Source organism: Globicephala melas, chromosome 2 (assembly GCF_963455315.2).
Source record: "Globicephala melas chromosome 2, mGloMel1.2, whole genome shotgun sequence".
In the NCBI taxonomy this organism is placed as follows: Eukaryota; Metazoa; Chordata; class Mammalia; order Artiodactyla; family Delphinidae; genus Globicephala; species Globicephala melas.
In genome coordinates, this window is record NC_083315.2 from 39,170,484 (window position 1) to 39,189,399 (window position 18,916).

The window sequence follows — 18,916 nt, forward strand, 5'->3', positions numbered from 1 at the left end:
AGAGGTAGGATGTGAGTCTCAGAACTGTCTTGGTTCCATGTGATCCTGGTTCCTGGGGCCAGTCTTGGAGCCAGGACATAAATAAGTTTGCTCTTTGGAACTTTCTTGTTCCTTTCCCATTCTCACTCATCTTTCTTTTCTTTTTACTACTTCCTCGGCTTCCCTTCTTCCTCTCTCTTAGTAGTGTTTTTCTTGCTAAAGTCTCTAGCAGCGCCCTGGAGGTGTTTTTTGATTCATTCATTCATTCATTCAATATTTAGTGAGTACCTACTGTGTATTGGGCCCTGTGCTGGATCCAATCTACAAAGTCAATAACACAGGGTATTGCCCTTTCGATTTTAACATCTGCTAGCACCCTCCAGAGCCCCTTTGCAAAGCCATCAAACTGAGAATAACGTGGGGTGTGGAATTCAGTGAGAAGAACCTCGGGCTGGGATATGGGCTGGACTGCAGAAACATCAGGGTCTTAGACAAACAATCCACCGTGGGGCAGCGACAGCAACAGACAACGCTGGTGTTCCTTCAACCTGGAATCCTTTTCCATTGTCCTTGTTATACCTCCATTTGGTTAGTAACTGGGGACTAATTTAAAAATCTATACCTCCAAGAGAAATCCTGCAGAGTTCTTCTGTTGGCTCTCTAGCCTTGGAAATGTCTTCCCTTGGAAAATCCTTGACATGGACCCAGGAGGTCCTCTTGTTTTCCTACTCCATAAATCAACCAGGGATTGCTTTGCAAGAGCAGTTATTGGGACAGTACAGCCATGCTCTGTTCTTCTGTCCAGGTGGAGAACTGGCTGGGTCCACTGCAGACCACAGTCTGCAGGGTCGGTAGCTGGCTGAGAGGGCACATTTACCTGTCATGCTCTTATATGGTACAAAAGGGGAAGTTAGTTACACTTGTCCTGCGACGCATAAGCATGATGCAAGACGCAGCCAGTTGGGCCAGGAGGAGGGGCTAGGGTAGGTCTGTGATGGCAGGCGGATATTCCCACCACTAGCAAAGGCAGGGGTCCTGCCCTCTCGGCAGTCACTTTCCCCCTCCAAGATTCAGAGCTGGCCTTCTATCTGCCTCCTGCCACTTCAAAAACCCACAGTTGGAGCTCCGGGAATGTTATTCTTTTTCATTTAAAGACATTCCATTTCATGTGTAATTAAATGTGTGGTATTGCATTAATGTTTTCTTCTGAGCATTTTTGGCAGCCTGAGACCCTGGGTCTGGCTGGTGCAAGGAAAACACACACTTCTCAGAGATCGTTCCTTCCTCTCCCTGTTCCCTCTTCCACCCTTTCCTGCCAAGAATCTGCCTCCTCCTTTGCACACCGTTGCTCTCAGGACTCACCTTGTAATGCGCGAGCCTCCAAGGCTGTGGAGACCCTCTGTTCTTCTACAGGGCATTGGGGTCTCGGATTTCTGCCTCTGGCACCACCCTCATCTCCATAAGGCATCCTCACTGCTCACCTGGACCTCAGGTGGTGACGACCAAGGGTGGCAGGAGTGGGTTCCATTGGAAGAAAATCTCTGTTCTTTTTTTTTCTGTTCATCTTTATTGGAGTATAATTGCTTTACAATGGTGTGTTAGTTTCTGCTGTACAACAAAGTGAATCAGCTCTATGTATGCATATATCTCCATATCCCCTCCTTCTTGAGCCTCCCTCCCACCCTCCCTACCCCACCCCTCTAGGTCGTCACAAAGCACCGAGAGGATCTCCCTGTGCTATGCGGCTGCTTCCCACTAGCTATCCATTTTACACCTGGTAGTATATATATGTCAGTGCTACTCTTTCACTCCATCCCAGCTTCCCCTCCCCTCCCCCCTCCCCCGGGTCCTCAAGTCCATTCTCTACGTCTGCATCTTTATTCCTGCCCTGCCACTAGGTTTGTCAGTACCGTTTTTTTTTAGATTCCATATATGTGCGTTAGCATATGGTATTTATTTTTCTCTTTCTGACTTACTTCACTCTGTATGACAGACTCTAGGTCCATCCACCTCATTACAAATAACTCAATTTTGTTCCTTTTAATGGCTGCATATATAGATGTGAAATTAGTGCCTCTGTCTGGGGTACGAGTTACAGAGGTGAGGGGGCTGTGACAGAAGGATGGGCTCGGTGGCAGCCATCTGCTTATCCCAGAGTTTAGAGTCTGGTGGGCCACTTCTAACAGCTGGGTGATCTTGGACAATTGCTTCATCACCTTGAACTTCAACTTCCTCATCTGTAGCACTTGGGTAGCAATGTGCTGCGTTTAAGAGAGTTGTGAAGAGGAGGTGTTACTTAGCGCGGTGCCGGGCACAGGGTAAGTGCTCAGTCAATGACAGTTATTTTTACTATTAATAAGGGCACAAAGGGATAACAATGAGCTAAAAGAGACAAGTGCAGGGTGAGATAGAGTTGATGGGGGAAAGATCTGAGGGGTCTTAGCAAGGACCTAGGAACCAGTTAGGAGCTGGGTATTACAATGGGCCAGGGAAGAAGGTAAGCCAGGGTGGTTAGGAAAACCCATCAAGGCTCAGCTAAGAGAACTCATGGCCAGCCCTTGGGAGTGCTGGGAAGCCTGCTTCTGCAACCCCTAGGCGACAGCCTTCAGGGAAGGACAATCTCAGTGCTGCATGAACACTTAGCCTCCTAGGACAATAATTAGCCAAAGCACCGAGGTGGCCAGTGAATTTCTCTTAAGGAATGTTGAGTGTGACTGAGGGAGCATGCTGGCTTTGGGGGACTGACTTTACTGTTGACATACAGCAGAGTCAGGATCACCATTATTTATAACTGCCAAGCCTGAGAAATCTGTTTTTTCTCTGTTGATCAATAGCAATCTTTAGTAGGTGGCTGTCTCTGCCTTTGAGGTCTTTATTCCATTGTCTGACAAACCTCCTTCCGCGAACTATTTTGGACCTGAAGGAGGAGGAGGTTGGACATCACGGTGGCAGGCTCAGATAGGCTGCCAGTGACCTCCTGAGTCACTGCTGGCCCCCCACCACCCCCATGCAATCTCATGTCATTTTATTTCAGGAGAATATCACCACCCTTCTCCAAGTTTCTTTCCAGGCCACTATTTTGTTCACAGGTAGATTGAGCTTTTAGTTAAAAGCAAAATCTTGCAGAAAGGAAGGAGACATACTGTTGTTAAATGTCCATTATGTTTCAGATATTTTCTATTGTCTTTTACCTAAAATTTTTATATCAGTCCCCTTAACAACTCTGCCAAGTAGATATTGAAGGTTTCCATTCTACACATAAGGAACCAGAGCCTGAGGGAGGGTAAGGCACAGTTAGTGGCAGGGTCAGGATGAAAATACCTGTCTCTTTTCCCAAGGTCTCACTCTTTCAGCAACATAATGTTTTTCCCTGGGTTTTATGCTTCTTCTTCATCCCTGGTCTGCAGGGATGAATAAGTAGTATATGGCTGCCATACCCCCATTTTCCTAGAACACAGAGGTGAAGCTGACAGTGGTCATCCGTGTCTTGGGTCACATCTATGACCAGTGGGTCTCTGCAGGTCACACTAAGTATTGCAGAAAACCTCTACCTGCCAGGATGAGGCAGCCCAGGTGAGCAGATTAAGGACAAGGGTGTAAACACAGCCTGCCTGCCGACTTCTCAGGGCCCCAAGGTCTTTTGAACAGAGGTAGCTTGTGACCTCCTTGGATTAGTGATTCTGCCCTAAGTCAAGCTTGCTCCGGGCCTAGAAGACCTCCCCAAAGTGAATCCCACACAGATGGAATGAGTATCTTGGTCCTCAATATAGAGAAAAATTTGTGTTGCAGTAACCATTTCATAGAAATCCTCAGTCTGTGCTTGTCTGATGAATCGATTAGCTGTCCTATGGGAACAGGAGGCTGTACAGGTGGCTTCCTCTGGGGGAATCCAGTGGTGGCTGTCCCGAAGAAAGGAGTTAGGGAACAGCCAGGCCAGAAGAGGTCAGGAACCCTTTCCATTTCCCAAGAACACTCCTTACTGTATACCAGCCCCTTGCTCTCTCCAGCAGCCCCCTCAGTGCAGGGGGCTGGGAGGTCTTCCCACGGCCTGTGCTGTGTATCCACCTCTCTCCTCCTCCCCTGCCCATGTCCCGACGTCTGAGCCCTGTGACCCAGACTCTGCTGAGCTGGCCAGCCAGGCAGGAAAAGGAGATTGATGCCCCTGCCCTGCCTCCTAGGAAAATCCATCAATTTGTGGCCTGTGGGTCAGATGGCTTCACCAGAGGCAGCTCTGAGCAGTACTGTGTGAGCTAAAAATCAACACACAAAAAAGGCCCCAATAGACATATGGACGTCAGAAATGAAAATGGCTCATTCCTGCCACTCCCCAGGGGCCTGAACAGTCAGTGCCCTTTCCTCCCACACTCTTTCCCCACCCACACCCTCCTCCCCAGGGCCTCCTGGGTGGGTGGGTGGGGGCTCTTACCCTTTCCCTTGGGAAGATGTTGCATCAGGGTCCAGGGATGGACAGGGTTAGAGAAGTCAGGCAGGAGTAGGGGAAGGGGGAAGACAGAGGGTTGAGCTTCTGTGGACCGATGGTCTTGGCAGCCACAAAGTGGGGGAGGGCAGAGGAAAGGCAGCCCCGGGTAACAGAAAGCACACAGGCTCAGGAGTCAGAAAAAAAAGAGAGAGTCCTTTGGCCACATTTTAGTTCCGCAAACTTTGGAAAGTTACCCGCGCCCCCCCTCCCGCCTCCATTTTCTCATCTGCGAAAGGGGTACAATCACACATACCTCCCAGGGTTATCGTGAGAATGGAATGTTGAACAAATAGTAGGATTGGGCACAAATTAATCCCCTTTACCTGTGTCTTCCTATTTAGGTTCAGGGAAAGAAGCTGCTCGAATGGTATTTTGGAGTCTAGAGTCTTGTTGGTACACGGGGTTCTCCACATGGAAGTGATTTGCTTTATGCATTTAGCCCTAATCCAGCCTCTTTGTGCCGAAGCCGAAGCTCCCAGGTTACCTTGTGGAGTTCTTATCCCTATGGCTGGGAGGAAGTTCTCTCCTGGGGGAGGATTTATGGTGGGATGGAGTCTGTTTTTATTGTCCCTTCCTTCTGCTTCCCCTTCTCAGATCTCACCACCCCATCCATGGGCTTAGCTCAGGTATTGGTCTCAAAATACTTCTCCCTGCAGACAAATTGAGTGAGCCCCAGCGATTTCATTCTGAGCCACTGGGCATTTCCATGTCTCTGAAAGAGATCCATTTGCAGATTGAGGGCAGACACTGGTCCGTGGCTGGCTCTGCTTCGTGCTTTCAGAGAGCAGACAAGTTTCCAGCATCATGGTCACCTGCCCCCTGCCACATTCAAGACCCACAGCTGTCAAAGCTCTGACCTCCTGAAGCTGGGGTTTGGCAGCTGCCCCCAGGCTCTTAACTCCTGGCATGTGGAGGGAGGGTCAAGAAAAGGCCCCCTCTATGCGGCTGCCACGTGACTTTTCTGAACTTTTTTTTTAATATATCATTATTGGAGTATAATTGCTTTACAATAGTGTGTTAGTTTCTGCTTTATAACAAAGTGAATCAGTTATACATATACATATGTTCCCATATCTCTTCCCTCTTGCGTCTCCTTCCCTCTTACCCTCCCTATCCCACCCCTCCAGGCGGTCACAAAGCACCGAGCTGATCTCCCTGTGCTATGCGGCTGCTTCCCACTAGCTATCTACCTTACGTTTGTTAGTGTATATATGTCCATGCCTCTCTCTCGCTTTGTCACAGCTTACCCTTCCCCCTCCCCATATTCTTAAGTCCATTCTCTAGTAGGTCTGTGTCTTTATTCCTGTCTTACCCCTAGGTTCTTCATGACATTTTTTTCCTTAAATTCCATATATATGTGTTAGCATACGGTATTTGTCTTTCTCTTTCTGACTTACTTCACTCTGTATGACAGACTCTAGGTCTATCCACCTCATTACAAATAGCTCAATTTCGTTTCTTTTTATGCCTGAGTAATATTGCATTGTATATATGTGCCACATCTTCTTTATCCATTCATCCGATGATGGACACTTAGGTTGCTTCCATGTCCTGGCTATTGTAGATAGAGCTGCAATGAACATTTTGGTACATGACTCTTTTTGAATTATGGTTTTCTCAGGGTATATGCCCAGTAGTGGCATTGCTGGGTCATATGGTAGTTCTATTTGTAGTTTTTTAAGGAACCTCCGTACTGTTCTCCCTAGTGGCTGTACCAATTCACATTCCCACCAGCAGTGCAAGGGTGTTCCCTTTTCTCCACACCCTCTCCAGCATTTATTGTTTCTAGATTTTTTGATGATGGCCATTTTGACTGGTGTGAGATGATATCTCATTGTAGTTTTGATTTGCATTTCTCTAATGATTAATGATGTTGAGCATTCTTTCATGTGTTTGTTGGCAGTCTGTATATCTTCTTTGGAGAAATGTCTATTTAGGTCTTCTGCCCATTTTTGGATTGGGTTGTTTGTTTTTTTGTTACTGAGCTGCATGAGCTGCTTATAAATTTTGGAGATTAATCCTTTGTCAGTTTCTTCATTTGCAAATATTTTTTCCCATTCTGAGGGTTGTCTTTTGGTCTTGTTTATGGTTTCCTTTGCTGTGCAAAAGCTTTGAAGTTTCATTAGGTCCCATTTGTTTTTATTTCCATTTCTCTAGGAGCTGGGTCAAAAAGGATCTTGCTGTGATTTATGTCATAGAGTGTTCTGCCTATGTTTTCCTCGAAGAGTTTGATAGTTTCTGGCCTTACATTTAGGTCTTTAATCCATTTTGAGCTTATTTTTGTGTATGGTGTTAGGGAGTGATCTAATCTCATACTTTTACATGTACCTGTCCAGTTTTCCCAGCACCACTTATTGAAGAGGCTGTCCTTTCTCCACTGTACATTCCTGCCTCCTTTATCAAAGATAGGGTGACCATATGTGCGTGGGTTTATCTCTGGGCTTTCTATCCTGTTCCATTGATCTATCTTTCTGTTTTTGTGCCAGTACCATACTGTCTTGATTACTGTAGTTTTGTAGTATAGTCTGAAGTCAGGGAGCCTAATTCCTCCAGCTCCGTTTTTTGTTCTCAACATTGCTTTGGCTATTCGGGGTCTTTTGTGTTTCCATACAAATTGTGAAATTTTTTGTTCTAGTTCTGTGAAAAATGCCAGTGTAGTTTGAAAGGGATTGCATTGAATCTGTAGATTGCTTTGGGTAGTAGAGTCATTTTCACAGTGTTGACTCTTCCAATCCAAGAACATGGTATATCTCTCCATCTATTTTGTATCATCTTTAATTTCTTTCATCCATGTCTTATACTTTTCTGCATACAGGTCTTCTGTCTCCTTAGGTAGGTTTATTCCTAGATATTTTATTCTTTTTGTTGCAATGGTAAATGGGAGTGTTTTCTTGATTTCACTTTCAGATTTTTCATCATTAGTGTATAGGAATGCCAGAGATTTCTGTTCATTAATTTTGTATCCTGCAACTTTACCAAATTCATTGTTTAGCTCTAGTAGTTTTCTGGTAGCATCTTTAGGATTCTCTATGTATAGTATCATGTCATCTGCAAACAGTGACAGCTTTACTTCTTCTTTTCCGATTTGGATTCCTTTTATTTCCTTTTCTCTCTGATTGCTGTGGCTAAAACTTCCAAAACTATGTTGAATAAGAGTGGTGAGAGTGGGCAACCTTGTCTTGTTCCTGATCTTAGTGGAAATGCTTTCAGTTTTTCACCATTGAGGACGATGTTGGCTGTGGGTTTGTCATATATGGCCTTTATTATGTTGAAGAAAGTTCCCTCTATGCCTACTTTCTGCAGGGTTTTTATCATAAATGGGTGTTGAATTTTGTTGAAAGCTTTCTCTGCAACTATTGAGATGACCATATGGTTTTTCTCCTTCAATTTGTTAATATGGTTTATCACGTTGATTGATTTGCATATATTAAAGAATCCTTGCATTCCTGGAATAAACCCCACTTGATCATGGTGTATGATCCTTTTAATGTGCTGTTGGATTCTGTTTGCTAGTATTTTGTTGAGGATTTTTGCATCTATGTTCATCAGTGATATTGGCCTGTAGTTTTCTTTCTTTGTGACATCCTTGTCTGGTTTTGGTATCAAGGTGATGGTGGCCTCGTAGAATGAGTTTGGGAGTGTTCCTCCCTCTGCTATATTTTGGAAGAGTTTGAGAAGGATAGGTGTTAGCTCTTCTCTAAATGTTTAATAGAATTCACCTGTGAAGCCATCTGGTCCTGGGCTTTTGTTTGTTGGAAGATTTTTAATCACAGTTTCAATTTCAGTGCTTGTGATTGGTCTGTTTATATTTTCTATTTCTTCCTGATTCAGTCTTGGCAGCTTGTGCATTTCTAAGAATTTGTCCATTTCTTCCAGGTTGTCCATTTGATTGGCATAGAGTTGCTTGTAGTAATCTCTCATGATCTTTTGTATTTCTGCAGTGTCAGTTGTTACTTCTCCTTTTTCATTTCTAATTCTATTGATTTGAGTCTTCTCCCTTTTTTTCTTGATGAGTCTGGCTAGTGGTTTATCAATTTTGTTTATCTTCTCAAAGAACCAGCTTTTAGTTTTATTGATCTTTGCTATCATTTCCTTCATTTCTTTTTCATTTATTTCTGATCTGATTTTTATGATTTCTTTCCTTCTGCTAACTTTGGGGTTTTTTTGTTCTTCTTTCTCTAATTGCTTTAAGTGCAAGGTTAGGTTGTTTATTCAAGATGTTTCCTGTTTCTTAAGGTAGGATTGTATTGCTATAAACTTCCCTCTTAGAACTGCTTTTGCTGCATCCCATAGATTTTGCGTTGTCATGTCTCCATTGTCATTTGTTTCTAGGTATTTTTTTATTTCCTCTTTGATTTCTTCAGTGATCACTTCATTATTAAGTAGTGTATTGTTTAGCCTCCATGTGTTTGTATTTTTTACAGATCTTTTCCTGTAATTGATATCTAGTCTCATAGCATTGTGGTTGGAAAAGATACTTGATACAATTTCAATTTTCTTAAATTTACCAAGGCTTGATTTGTGACCCATTCTCCAGGATATGATCTATCCTGGAGAATGTTCCATGAGCACTTGAGAAAAATGTGTATTCTGTTGTTTTTGGATGGAATGTCCTATAAATATCAATTAAGTCCATCTTCTTTAATGTATCATTTAAAGCTTGTGTTTCCTTATTTATTTTCATTTTGGATGATCTGTCCATGGGTGAAAGTGGGGTGTTAAAGTCCCCTACTATGAATGTGTTACTGTCGATTTCCCGTTTTATGGCTGTTAGTATTTGCCTTAGGTATTGAGGTGCTCCTATGTTGGGTGTATAAATATTTACAATTGTTATATCTTCTTCTTGGATCGATCACTTGATCATTATGTAGTACCCTTCTTTGTCTCTTCTAATATTCTTTATTTTAAAGTCTATTTTGTCTGATATGAGAATTGCTACTCCAGCTTTATTTTGGTTTCCATTTGCATGAAATATCTTTTTCCATCCCCTTACTTTCATTCTGTATGTGTCTCTAGGTTTGAAGTGGGTCTCTTGTAGACAGAAAAAAATATGGGTCTTGTTTTTGTATCCATTCAGCTAATCTGTGTCTTTTGGTGGGAGCATTTAGTCTATTTACATTTAAGGTAATTATCAATATCTATGTTCCTATTCCCATTTTCTTAATTGTTTTGGGTTCGTTTTTGTAGGTCTTTTCCTTCTCTTGTGTTTCTTACCTAGAGAAGTTCCTTTAGCAGTTGTTGTAAAGATGGTTTGGTGGTGCTGAACTCTCTCAGCTTTTGCTTGTCTGTAAAGGTTTTAATTTCTCCATCAAATCTGAATGAGATCCTTGCTGGGTAGAGTAATCTTGGTTGCAGGTTTTTCTCCTTCATCACTTTAAATATGTCCTGCCAGTCCCTTCTGGCTTGCAGAGTTTCTGCTGAAAGATCAGCTGTTAACCTTATGGGGATTCCCTTGTGTGTCATTTGTTGCTTTTCCCTTGCTGCTTTTAATATGTTTTCTTTGTATTTAATTTTTGACAGTTTGATTAATATGTGTCTTGGCATATTTCTCCTTGGATTTATCCTGTATGGGACTCTCTGTGCTTCCTAGACTTGATTAACTATTTCCTTTCCCGTATTAGGGAAGTTTTCAACTATAATCTCTTCAAATATTTTCTCAGTCCCTTTCTTTTTCTCTTCTTCTTCTGGAACTCCTATAATTCAAATGTTGGTGCGTTTAATGTTGTCCCAGAGGTCTCTGAGACTGTCCTCAGTTCTTTTCATTCTTTTTTCTTTATCCTGCTCTGCAGTAGTTATTTCCACTCTTTTATCTTCCAGGTCACTTATCCGTTCTTCTGCCTCAGTTATTCTGCTATTGATCCCATCTAGAGTATTTTTAATTTCATTTATTGTGTTGTTCATCATTGTTTGTTTCATCTTTAGTTCTTCTATGTCCTTGTTAAATGTTTCTTGCATTTTGTCTATTCTATTTCCAAGATTTTGGATCATCTTTACTATCATTATTCTGAATTCTTTTTCAGGTAGACTGCCTATTTCCTCTTCATTTGTTAGGTCTGGTGGGTTTTTATCTTGCTCCTTCATCTGCTGTGTGTTTTTCTGTCTTCTCATTTTGCTTATCTTACTGTGTTTGGGGTCTCCTTTTTGCAGGCTGCAGGTTCGTAGTTCCCGTTGTTTTTGGTGTCTGTCCCCGGTGGCTAAGGTTGGTTCAGTGGGTTGTGTAGGCTTCCTGGTGGAGGGAACTAGTGCCTGTGTTCTGGTGGATGAGGCTGGACCTTATCTTTCTGGTGGGCAGGTTCACATCTGGTGGTGTGTTTTATGGTGTCTGTGGACTTATTATGATTTTAGGCAGCCTCTCTGCTAATGGGTGGCGTTGTGTTCCTGTCTTGCTAGTTGTTTGGCATAGGGTGTCCAGCACTGTTGCTTGCTGGTCATTGAGTGAAGCTGGGTGCTGGTGTTGAGACGGAGATCTCTGGGAGATTTTCGCTGTTTGATATGTGGAGCTGGGAGGTCTCTTGTGGACCAGTGTCCTGAAGTTGGCTCTCCCACCTCAGAGGCACAGCACTGACTCCTGGCTGCAGCACCAAGAGCCTTTCATCCACACGGCTCAGAATAAAAGGGAGAAAAAGTAGAAAGAAAGAATTAGTAGAAGTAGAAAGAAAGAATTAGTAGAAGAAGAAAGAAAGGAGGGAGGGAGGGAGGGAGGAAGGAAGCAGGGAAGGAAGGAAAAAAGAAAGAAAGAAGATAAAGTAAAATAAAATAAGATAAATATAATAAAGTTATTAAAATAAAAAAATAATTATTAAGAAAAAAATTAAAAACAACAACAAGGACAGATAGAACCCTAGGACAAATGGTGGAAGCAAAGCTATACAGACAAAATCTCACACAGAAGCATACACATACACACTCATAAAAAGAGGAAAAGGGGAAAAAATTATAAATCTTGCTCTCAAAGTCCACCTCCTCAATTTGGGATGATTCGTTGTCTATTCATGTATTCCACAGATGCAGGGTACATCAAGTTGACTGTGGAGATTTAATCCGCTGCTTCTGAGGCTGCTAGGAGAGATTTCCCTTTCTCTTCTTTGTTCTCACAGCTCCCAGGGCTCAGCTTTGGATTTGGCCCCGCCTCTGCGTGTAGGTCGCCGGAGGGCATCTGTTCTTCTCTCAGACAGGACGGGGTTAAAGGAGCAGCTGCTTCAGGGGCTCTGGCTCACTCAGGCCGGTGGGGGGGGGGGAGAGGGAGGGGCACGGAGTGCGGGGCGGGCCTGCGGCGGCAGAAGCTGGCGTGACGGCGTGACGTTGCAGCAGCCTGAGGCGTGCCGTGCGTTCTCCTGGGGTAGTTGCCCCTGGATCCCGGGACCCTGGCAGTGGCGGGCTGCACAGGCTCCCCGGAAGCGGGGTGTGTATAGTAACCTGTGCTCGCACACAGGCTTCTTGGTGGCAGCAACAGCAGCCTTAGAGTCTCATGCCCGTCTCTGGGGTCCACGCTTTTACCCGCGGCTCGCGCCCGTCTCTGGAGCTCCTTTAAGCTGCGCTCTTAATCCCCTCTCCTGGCGCACCAGGAAACAAAGAGGGAAGAAAAAGTCTCTTGCCTCTTCGGCAGCTCCAGACCTTTTCCCGGACTCCCTCCAGGCTAGCCGTGGCGCACTAACCCCTTCAGGCTGTGTTCACGCCGCCAGTCCTCTCCCTGCGCTCCAACCGAAGTCCGAGCCTCAACTCCCAGCCCTGCCCGCCCCGGCGGGTGAGCAGACAAGCCTCTCGGGCTGGTGAGTGCTGGTTGGCCCTGATCGTCTGTGCAGGAATCTCCCCGCGTTGCCCTCCGCATCCCTGTTTCTGTGCTCTCCTCCGTGGCTCCGAAGCTTTCCCCCTCTGCCACCCGCAGTCTCCGCCCGCGAAGGGGCTTCTAGTGTGTGGAAAGCTTTCCTCCTTCACAGCTCCCTCCCACTGGTGCGGGTCCCGTCCCTATTCTTTTGTCTCTGTTTATTCTTTTTTCTTTTGGCCTACCCAGGTACGTGGGGACTTTCTTGCCGTTTGGGAGGTCTGAGGTCTTCTGCCAGCGTTTAGTAGGTGTTCTGTAGGAGTTGTTCCACATGTAAATGTATTTCTGGTGTATCTGTGGGGAGGAAAGTGATCTCCGCGTCTTACTCTTCCGTCATCTTCCCGGAAGCTCTACTTTTCTGAACTTTTCAAGGCTTGTGATTCTTGCTGCCGAGGGAGGGAGAAGAGATGGAGGGTTCTGAGACGTGACCCAGGCACAGCAGCTGGAAAATGGAGCCCCACTCTCCTGAGAGGTCCTCCGTGCTCATTCTGGACTCACGGTGGCTGAGAGTCAGAAGCTCTGGCGGGGGAGCTGGTGACGTCACCCAGTCCGGAGTTGGATTTAGGGACCCAGGAACATATATAGCTCTGTAGCTCTGCCTTTGTAGAGGTGCGTCCAGAATGTAAGAAATCAAGAGAGGTGTGATCTCCATCGTGAGGATGAGGGGTTGAGGCTCTGAGAGGGGGCTTGACTCTGCCTAGGCCACACGGGTAAGTCTGGGATTGCAGGCCTCCTCCTGGTCTTTGAGTGGTGATGCATGTCTCACGTACCTGTGGCTGTGGCGCTTGTTGAGGCCAAGCTGTTAAAGTGAACATTAAAGCAGAAACTAACACACCCTTGTAAAGCAATTATACTCCAATAAAGATGTAAAAAAAAAAGGGGGGGGCAGGAAGAGGAGAGGATCTTCAAGACGGCGGAGGAGTAAGACGGAAAAAAAAAAAAAAGTGAACTTTGGTCATTGGCTGACTAATTCCTCACCCCACTCATGTCAACCTGTTCCAGTGGTTCTTAAAGAGGGGTGCCGGACCAGCAGTATCAACATCACCTGGGAACTTGTTAGAAAAGGCAAATTTGCAGGCTTCAACCTGGACCTCCTGAACAGAAAGCTCTGGGAGAAGGCCCCAGTGAACAGTTTTCATAAGCCCTCTAGGTCATTTTGATTTTTGTCCTATTGCAATGTCGTGGGAGGCTGGGGTTGGGGAGGGGTCAGGGGCCAAAGGGCCCTCAAGTGGCCTGGCTAGTCTGGTCTGTCCTGATGCTCTGGATTCAAGCTTCTCAACCCAGTTGGCGATTCCTGACTTGGCCCTCATTTTCCCCTCTTGTAAAATAATATCAATAATGGTGAAAACACACACCATTTCAGAGGACTTGAAGGTTTACCAACTTTTACATAGAATAGCCCTTGTAGCAGGTAAGTAGAACTTATATTATCCTCCCACACCCATTTTACAGATAAGGAAACTGAGACTCCAGGTGTTTTGTGAGGTGGGCCAGCCCATAGTGGGGGAGGATCCAGGTCCTGAGCCAAGTGCCCTTGACTTTCCATCCCTGACTGATCCCTGCGGGCTCAGAGGCGTGGGCATGACCCTATAAATCTGCCATCCCATCTCCATTCTGAGGCTGCGTCAGAATGCTCATCTCACAGGAGCCCATCAGTAGTCACTTGGGAATGACTGTGCAGTAATGAGCAGATGGCCTCCCTGGAGAGGTCCTGACATCCCATTTTCTCTCGGTGTGAGACCCTTAGCCTCCCCTTCAAGGCCAACAAATACCATTCCTCAGAGGGCTAGGACAGAGCAGCAGAGGGTGTGAAGAGGGAACCGATTTCTAATTCCCTTGTAAAGATGGGGGCAAAGCCCTGCAGCAAGTGGCAGCTCCCTGGCAGCCCTGTGGCCTGGGAGCCTGCAGGTCTGTCTTGCTGGGAAGAGAGAATAATGGTCTGTAAATGCTTGCACCCACAGATGCTGGCCGGCAGGTCATCTGGGACATGGCAGGGCTACCAATAATTCTGATAGAAAAAAACAAGATTTGTGTAGTCTATTATGAGAAGAATCCCCTGGCCAACCAAAACACTAACTACGGCCCTGCAGTCACATCCCTTTGTCCCTGTAATGTGTTCTCTTGTTCTTGGGGACAGTCTGCCATGGTCCTCTGTCCTCAACTATTATTTTTTTGACAAGGTTGAGAAAACCCTCTTTCCTGGCTCTGCGATGCTCTTCATAATGTGAATACAGGTATTTAATGGGCTTCTGCCTGTTGAACGATTAATGGAAAGGTCGGTGAGTAATCTCCGGCTCACTCCCCACCTCAGCAGCCCACTTCTTGTACAATTCCTTCGAAGCATTCTTTCCAAATAGGTGGGAGGGCTGAGGTCACATCTTTGCTTTCTCCTGGCAGGCAGACTTTAATTAGGTTGCTAAATTAGCCAAGGCCGCGGTAGCCCTTCTCTTTGCACAGAGCCTGGTTTTGGGGAGGTCTCTGGACTTGATTTTGTGATTTCGTTGTTTTTTCTCTCTCACAGGAGAGGGACTTGTCAAGTAGAGGCTTCCCCCAGATAACTGTAACTCCCACTTAGTGATCTCTATCACGAACCGGACACTGTGCTAAGAGCACTGTAGTCATTATGTTATAACAAGAGCCAGTGTGGTGTGTCCGTGTGTGTGTGCATGTGTGTGTGTGTGCATGTGTGTTGGGGGGGAGGGCACTGGGCCAAACTCTCATGTGAATTATCTCATTTAATCTTCCCAAGAATTCAGAGAGTAAGGTATTGGTGTTAATTCCATTTTACAGATGAGGAAACTGAGGCTCTGGGGTGAAATAATTTCCCGAAGCTCAAAAACTAGCAGGGAGAGGAAACCAGGGTTCAAACTCGATTCTTGACTACTCAATGCAGTCCATGGACCCACAGCCCACAGACATCCCCTGAGAGTTTATTAGCGATGCAGATTCTCAGAGCCACTTGAATCAGGACCTGCACGATGCCCAGGGGATTCCCATGCACAGTAACTGTTGAGACTGCTGTATACTCTCTCCAGCAACTATAGCTGATTATGCCGGAATCCTGGGTGTTAACGATTACTGACTCTGGTTTAGAGAGGTTCGGGGCTAGTCGGGGACAGAGCTGGGATTTCATTCTGGGTGGAACCCTCAAACCACCATGCAATGCCTGTTTTCACGCCCCAGGTAAGGTGCTAGAGCTTGCCTGTCCCTACCGTGGACTCAAAAGCAGAACTCCCTGCTCTAGACCCCTGTGCTCCCCTGTCCCCCTGAGCCTCCAAGGAGGACAAGTGCCTGGGACTGACTTGGCTGCTCTCCTCTGTCCCCTCCTGCAGATGTGCAGCACATTAAAAGGAGAGACATCGTGTTGAAGCGAGAACTGGGCGAGGGAGCCTTTGGAAAGGTCTTCCTGGCCGAGTGCTACAACCTCAGCCCCACCAAGGACAAGATGCTCGTGGCCGTGAAGGTAATTCTCAGAGGCGTGTGGGCCCCAGGAAGGAAGAGGAGTGGCTGGGGTCAGGTGGGAGGGAAAGAGAGACTCACTCCATTCTGGAAGATGGTATCAACTAATGTTATCAGATGCAATCAAGATGGTATAAACTAACGTAATCAGATGCCCTTGCTCCAAGGTCAATGAAGTTTCCTTAGGACCCAAATCAACTTCCTTTGGCTTCGGAGGTCAAGAGCTGTAGCACATAAGGGGGCTGTGCCCACGGTGCAGCCGGAGGGACAAGTTATGCTTTTGATGGGCCCTGGTTTTATTCTGGAGGCCCTGGGCTCACCGCTGTCCCCAGCTGGCCCTCCTCCCACCTCAGCGACTTTGCAGGATGTGCTGCCCGTGCCCAGAAAGTCATTTGACCATTTCTCGGGAGTACAATTGCATGAGGGGCGAGTAGCTCACAGAGGCCCTGGGAGCCACTGCTCAAGTCAGCAGACGTCACTGGGCATAGGAGATGGGCTGGGGGGTCAGGTACTGAGCACAGGGAGGGACAGCGAGTGAGGCTGGAGGACATTCTTAGGTACCCCGTGGGATCCAGGTTCAGCACCCAAGGGGCAGCATGCCTGAGGGTTCCTGCCTTCTTAGATGGGTCGTTAACCACAGGGCTTTGGTATTGCTGAGCCAGCCCTGCGGATTTGCAGTTGGAGCCGAATTGCTTGGGGCAGGAGAGAAGGAACTTTGCTACTACCAGTTATCTTCCTCCAGCAGGAAGCAGCTTCTCTCAGTCACTGTTAGACACGTCTTTGAACACGACTGGCACAGACAAGAGTCAAGTAGCCTCGCTGAGGCACCCACAGGTCTGGGGTGTGGAGTGGTCCCTGTGGGAGTGGGTGCAGCGAGCAGGCCTCTGAGGCCAGCGTGAATTCTGCGTGATGTTCTGGGCTGAGAGCAGGAGATACCTCCTTCCCCACGAGGACTCTCACCTGGGCCTCGAAAGGTCCATCCTTAGCACTGAGGGCTCATGACCGAGCCACCTCTTCATGGCAGTTGCATATTTCTGAGACTTTGGGGTCTCTGTAGTCACAGTTTGTTGTGTCTGCAGAGGGTAAGTGCCCTCCATGGATGCAGGCAGTGCTGTGCAGGCTACAGGCATACGGTAGGAATCAGAGAGCTGGGTGGGTGCCTGGCCATCACTGATTAGCTCTGTGACCCTGTGCAAGATGCTTAACCTCTTTGAGCCTCAGTTTCCTTCTCTGTATAATAGGAGATATAATATCCCCTCTTTAAAATTTTGGTGATTAAATTACATAACATATGAAAAATTTTTAGTATACTGCTTGGGACACAGTAAATGCTTAGTAAAGACTCATTGCTATTTGTTTTTATCAACATCATTATTCTTGATGTTGATATTATCCAATGTGCTTAGACACACGACATATACCTGCTGAGCTTGCATTGACCGTCTAGAACAGGGGTTGCCAAACTCCTGCTATACTAGGCCAGATAGTAAAAATTTTAGGTTTTGAGGACCATACACTCTTCCTTACAGCTCAACTCTACGCATGTAGTGGGAAAGCAGCCTAAACCATACATAAATGAATGGGGGGGTGGCTGTCTTCCAATACTTTTTCTTTTTTTTTTCAGAAGTGGGCATTGTCTGTTGACCTCTGCTCTAGAAAATAAATAAGGAACTAGCATATTGCCCCATAAAAGGCTAATGCTTATTATTGCTGGATATGCTGTGAGTAAACTTGCTCAGTGTGTCTCCATAGACATGGGATGGTCAGATTAGTGAGGGTGTCTTTAAACAGTTTGGACCAGGGATGTGGAAAGCTTTCTAATTTTGTCCCTAAACTTAGAATCTACGCTGCCCTAAAAATTTTAATTTATAGGATGACACTAATCGACTGGGTGTTCCAGCATCCATCTGGGGACTGGTGGATGAACTTAATATTTTTGTGCTTTGACCAGGAAATGAAATGATGGCCTAAACCCTGGGAAACGTTTCCCGATGAGTGGTCTGGTATTAAGGGGCAGTACCGAGATTGGGTAATGCAGAAAATGTGTTTCTGTTGTCACCCTTTTAAAAGGGTTTCCCTTCCTCCTTTTTGGTCTGGGAAGCTTGAGAAGATGAATGTTCTGGGATTTTACACCATTTGCCTCCCAATGGATCCGCCCAGCGACCAACTGGGGGAGGAGATGCTTGTCTTCTCTGGAGAACAGCCAAGAAATGGTGTTTCCTGCTTCTCATCCTCTTTAGATTGTATTCCGTTTTGCAGGCTTCCTCCTCTTGAGTTTGTTCTCAAGTTGATGCAGGGTAATTATGGACTTCCAGAGAACACATCCAAGTATAACCCCAAATTAAGTTTTCCCACAGTTGTGGTTTTTAAAGCAAGATTTTTTTGCCCAGCAGTTGCTATGGTGGAAACAAAGAGCCGAAATCCCAGCCTCTGTTCTGAAGACACTTGCAGTCTGTTGGGGAGACAAGAGAATACCCATGAAACAAACGCAGAGCAGGACAAGACAGAGTGTCATTTGTATATATGTTTCGTGTTAAGAGTGACATTAAAAGCATGTAATTCATGATATTTTTAAATAGGTAGTGCAACTTTTAAATAGTTATTTGACAAACAATAGACTTGTTCAAGAGTCTCCTCTGACAGACAAATAGCCGATAAGACTATGAGAAATGTGTCCAGCCTGATTAATCATCAGAAATACGTAAATTGAACCATAATGAGATACCACTGTATACCAAGCAGAATGGCTAAATAACAATGACAAAACCAAGTGCTGACAAGGATATGGAGTGATTGCCACTTTCATACTCTGGTGGAAATATAAAGTGGTCTAATTGTTTTGAAAAACAGCTTGGTATTTTAGAACATTGGCATCTGTGTGACCTAGCACTTGCACTCTAGGTCTAGACCTGACAGCTATGTATCTATCTGTTTGTCTATCTATCTATCTATGTCTATCTATCTTTCCACAAAGAGATGTGTTTAAGAATGTTCATAAGCATTCTTTATAACAGCCAAAAGCTACAAACAACCCCAGTGTCCATCAGTAGCAGCTTGGATAAATAAATGTGGTATATTCATTCAGTGAGAAACTTTGCAACAAGGAAAATGAATGAACTACAGCTGCATGCAACAATTTGGAAAAATCTCAAAAACACAGTGCTGAATGAAAACAG

At 45.6% G+C, this 18,916-nt stretch overlaps 1 protein-coding gene across 4 annotated transcripts in view; it reads left to right on the forward strand.

The window, feature by feature from the left end:
• The window catches only part of NTRK3 (neurotrophic receptor tyrosine kinase 3), a 386,072-nt gene that overhangs the window by 304,792 nt on the left and 62,364 nt on the right, over positions 1-18,916 (forward strand). For all 4 annotated transcript variants that reach the window (XM_060293880.1, XM_060293879.1, XM_030878684.2 and 1 more), the window contains exon 13: positions 15,614-15,744. In XM_060293880.1, the coding sequence (XP_060149863.1) occupies positions 15,614-15,744 (131 nt within the window). The remainder of the gene's footprint in view (positions 1-15,613; positions 15,745-18,916) is intronic.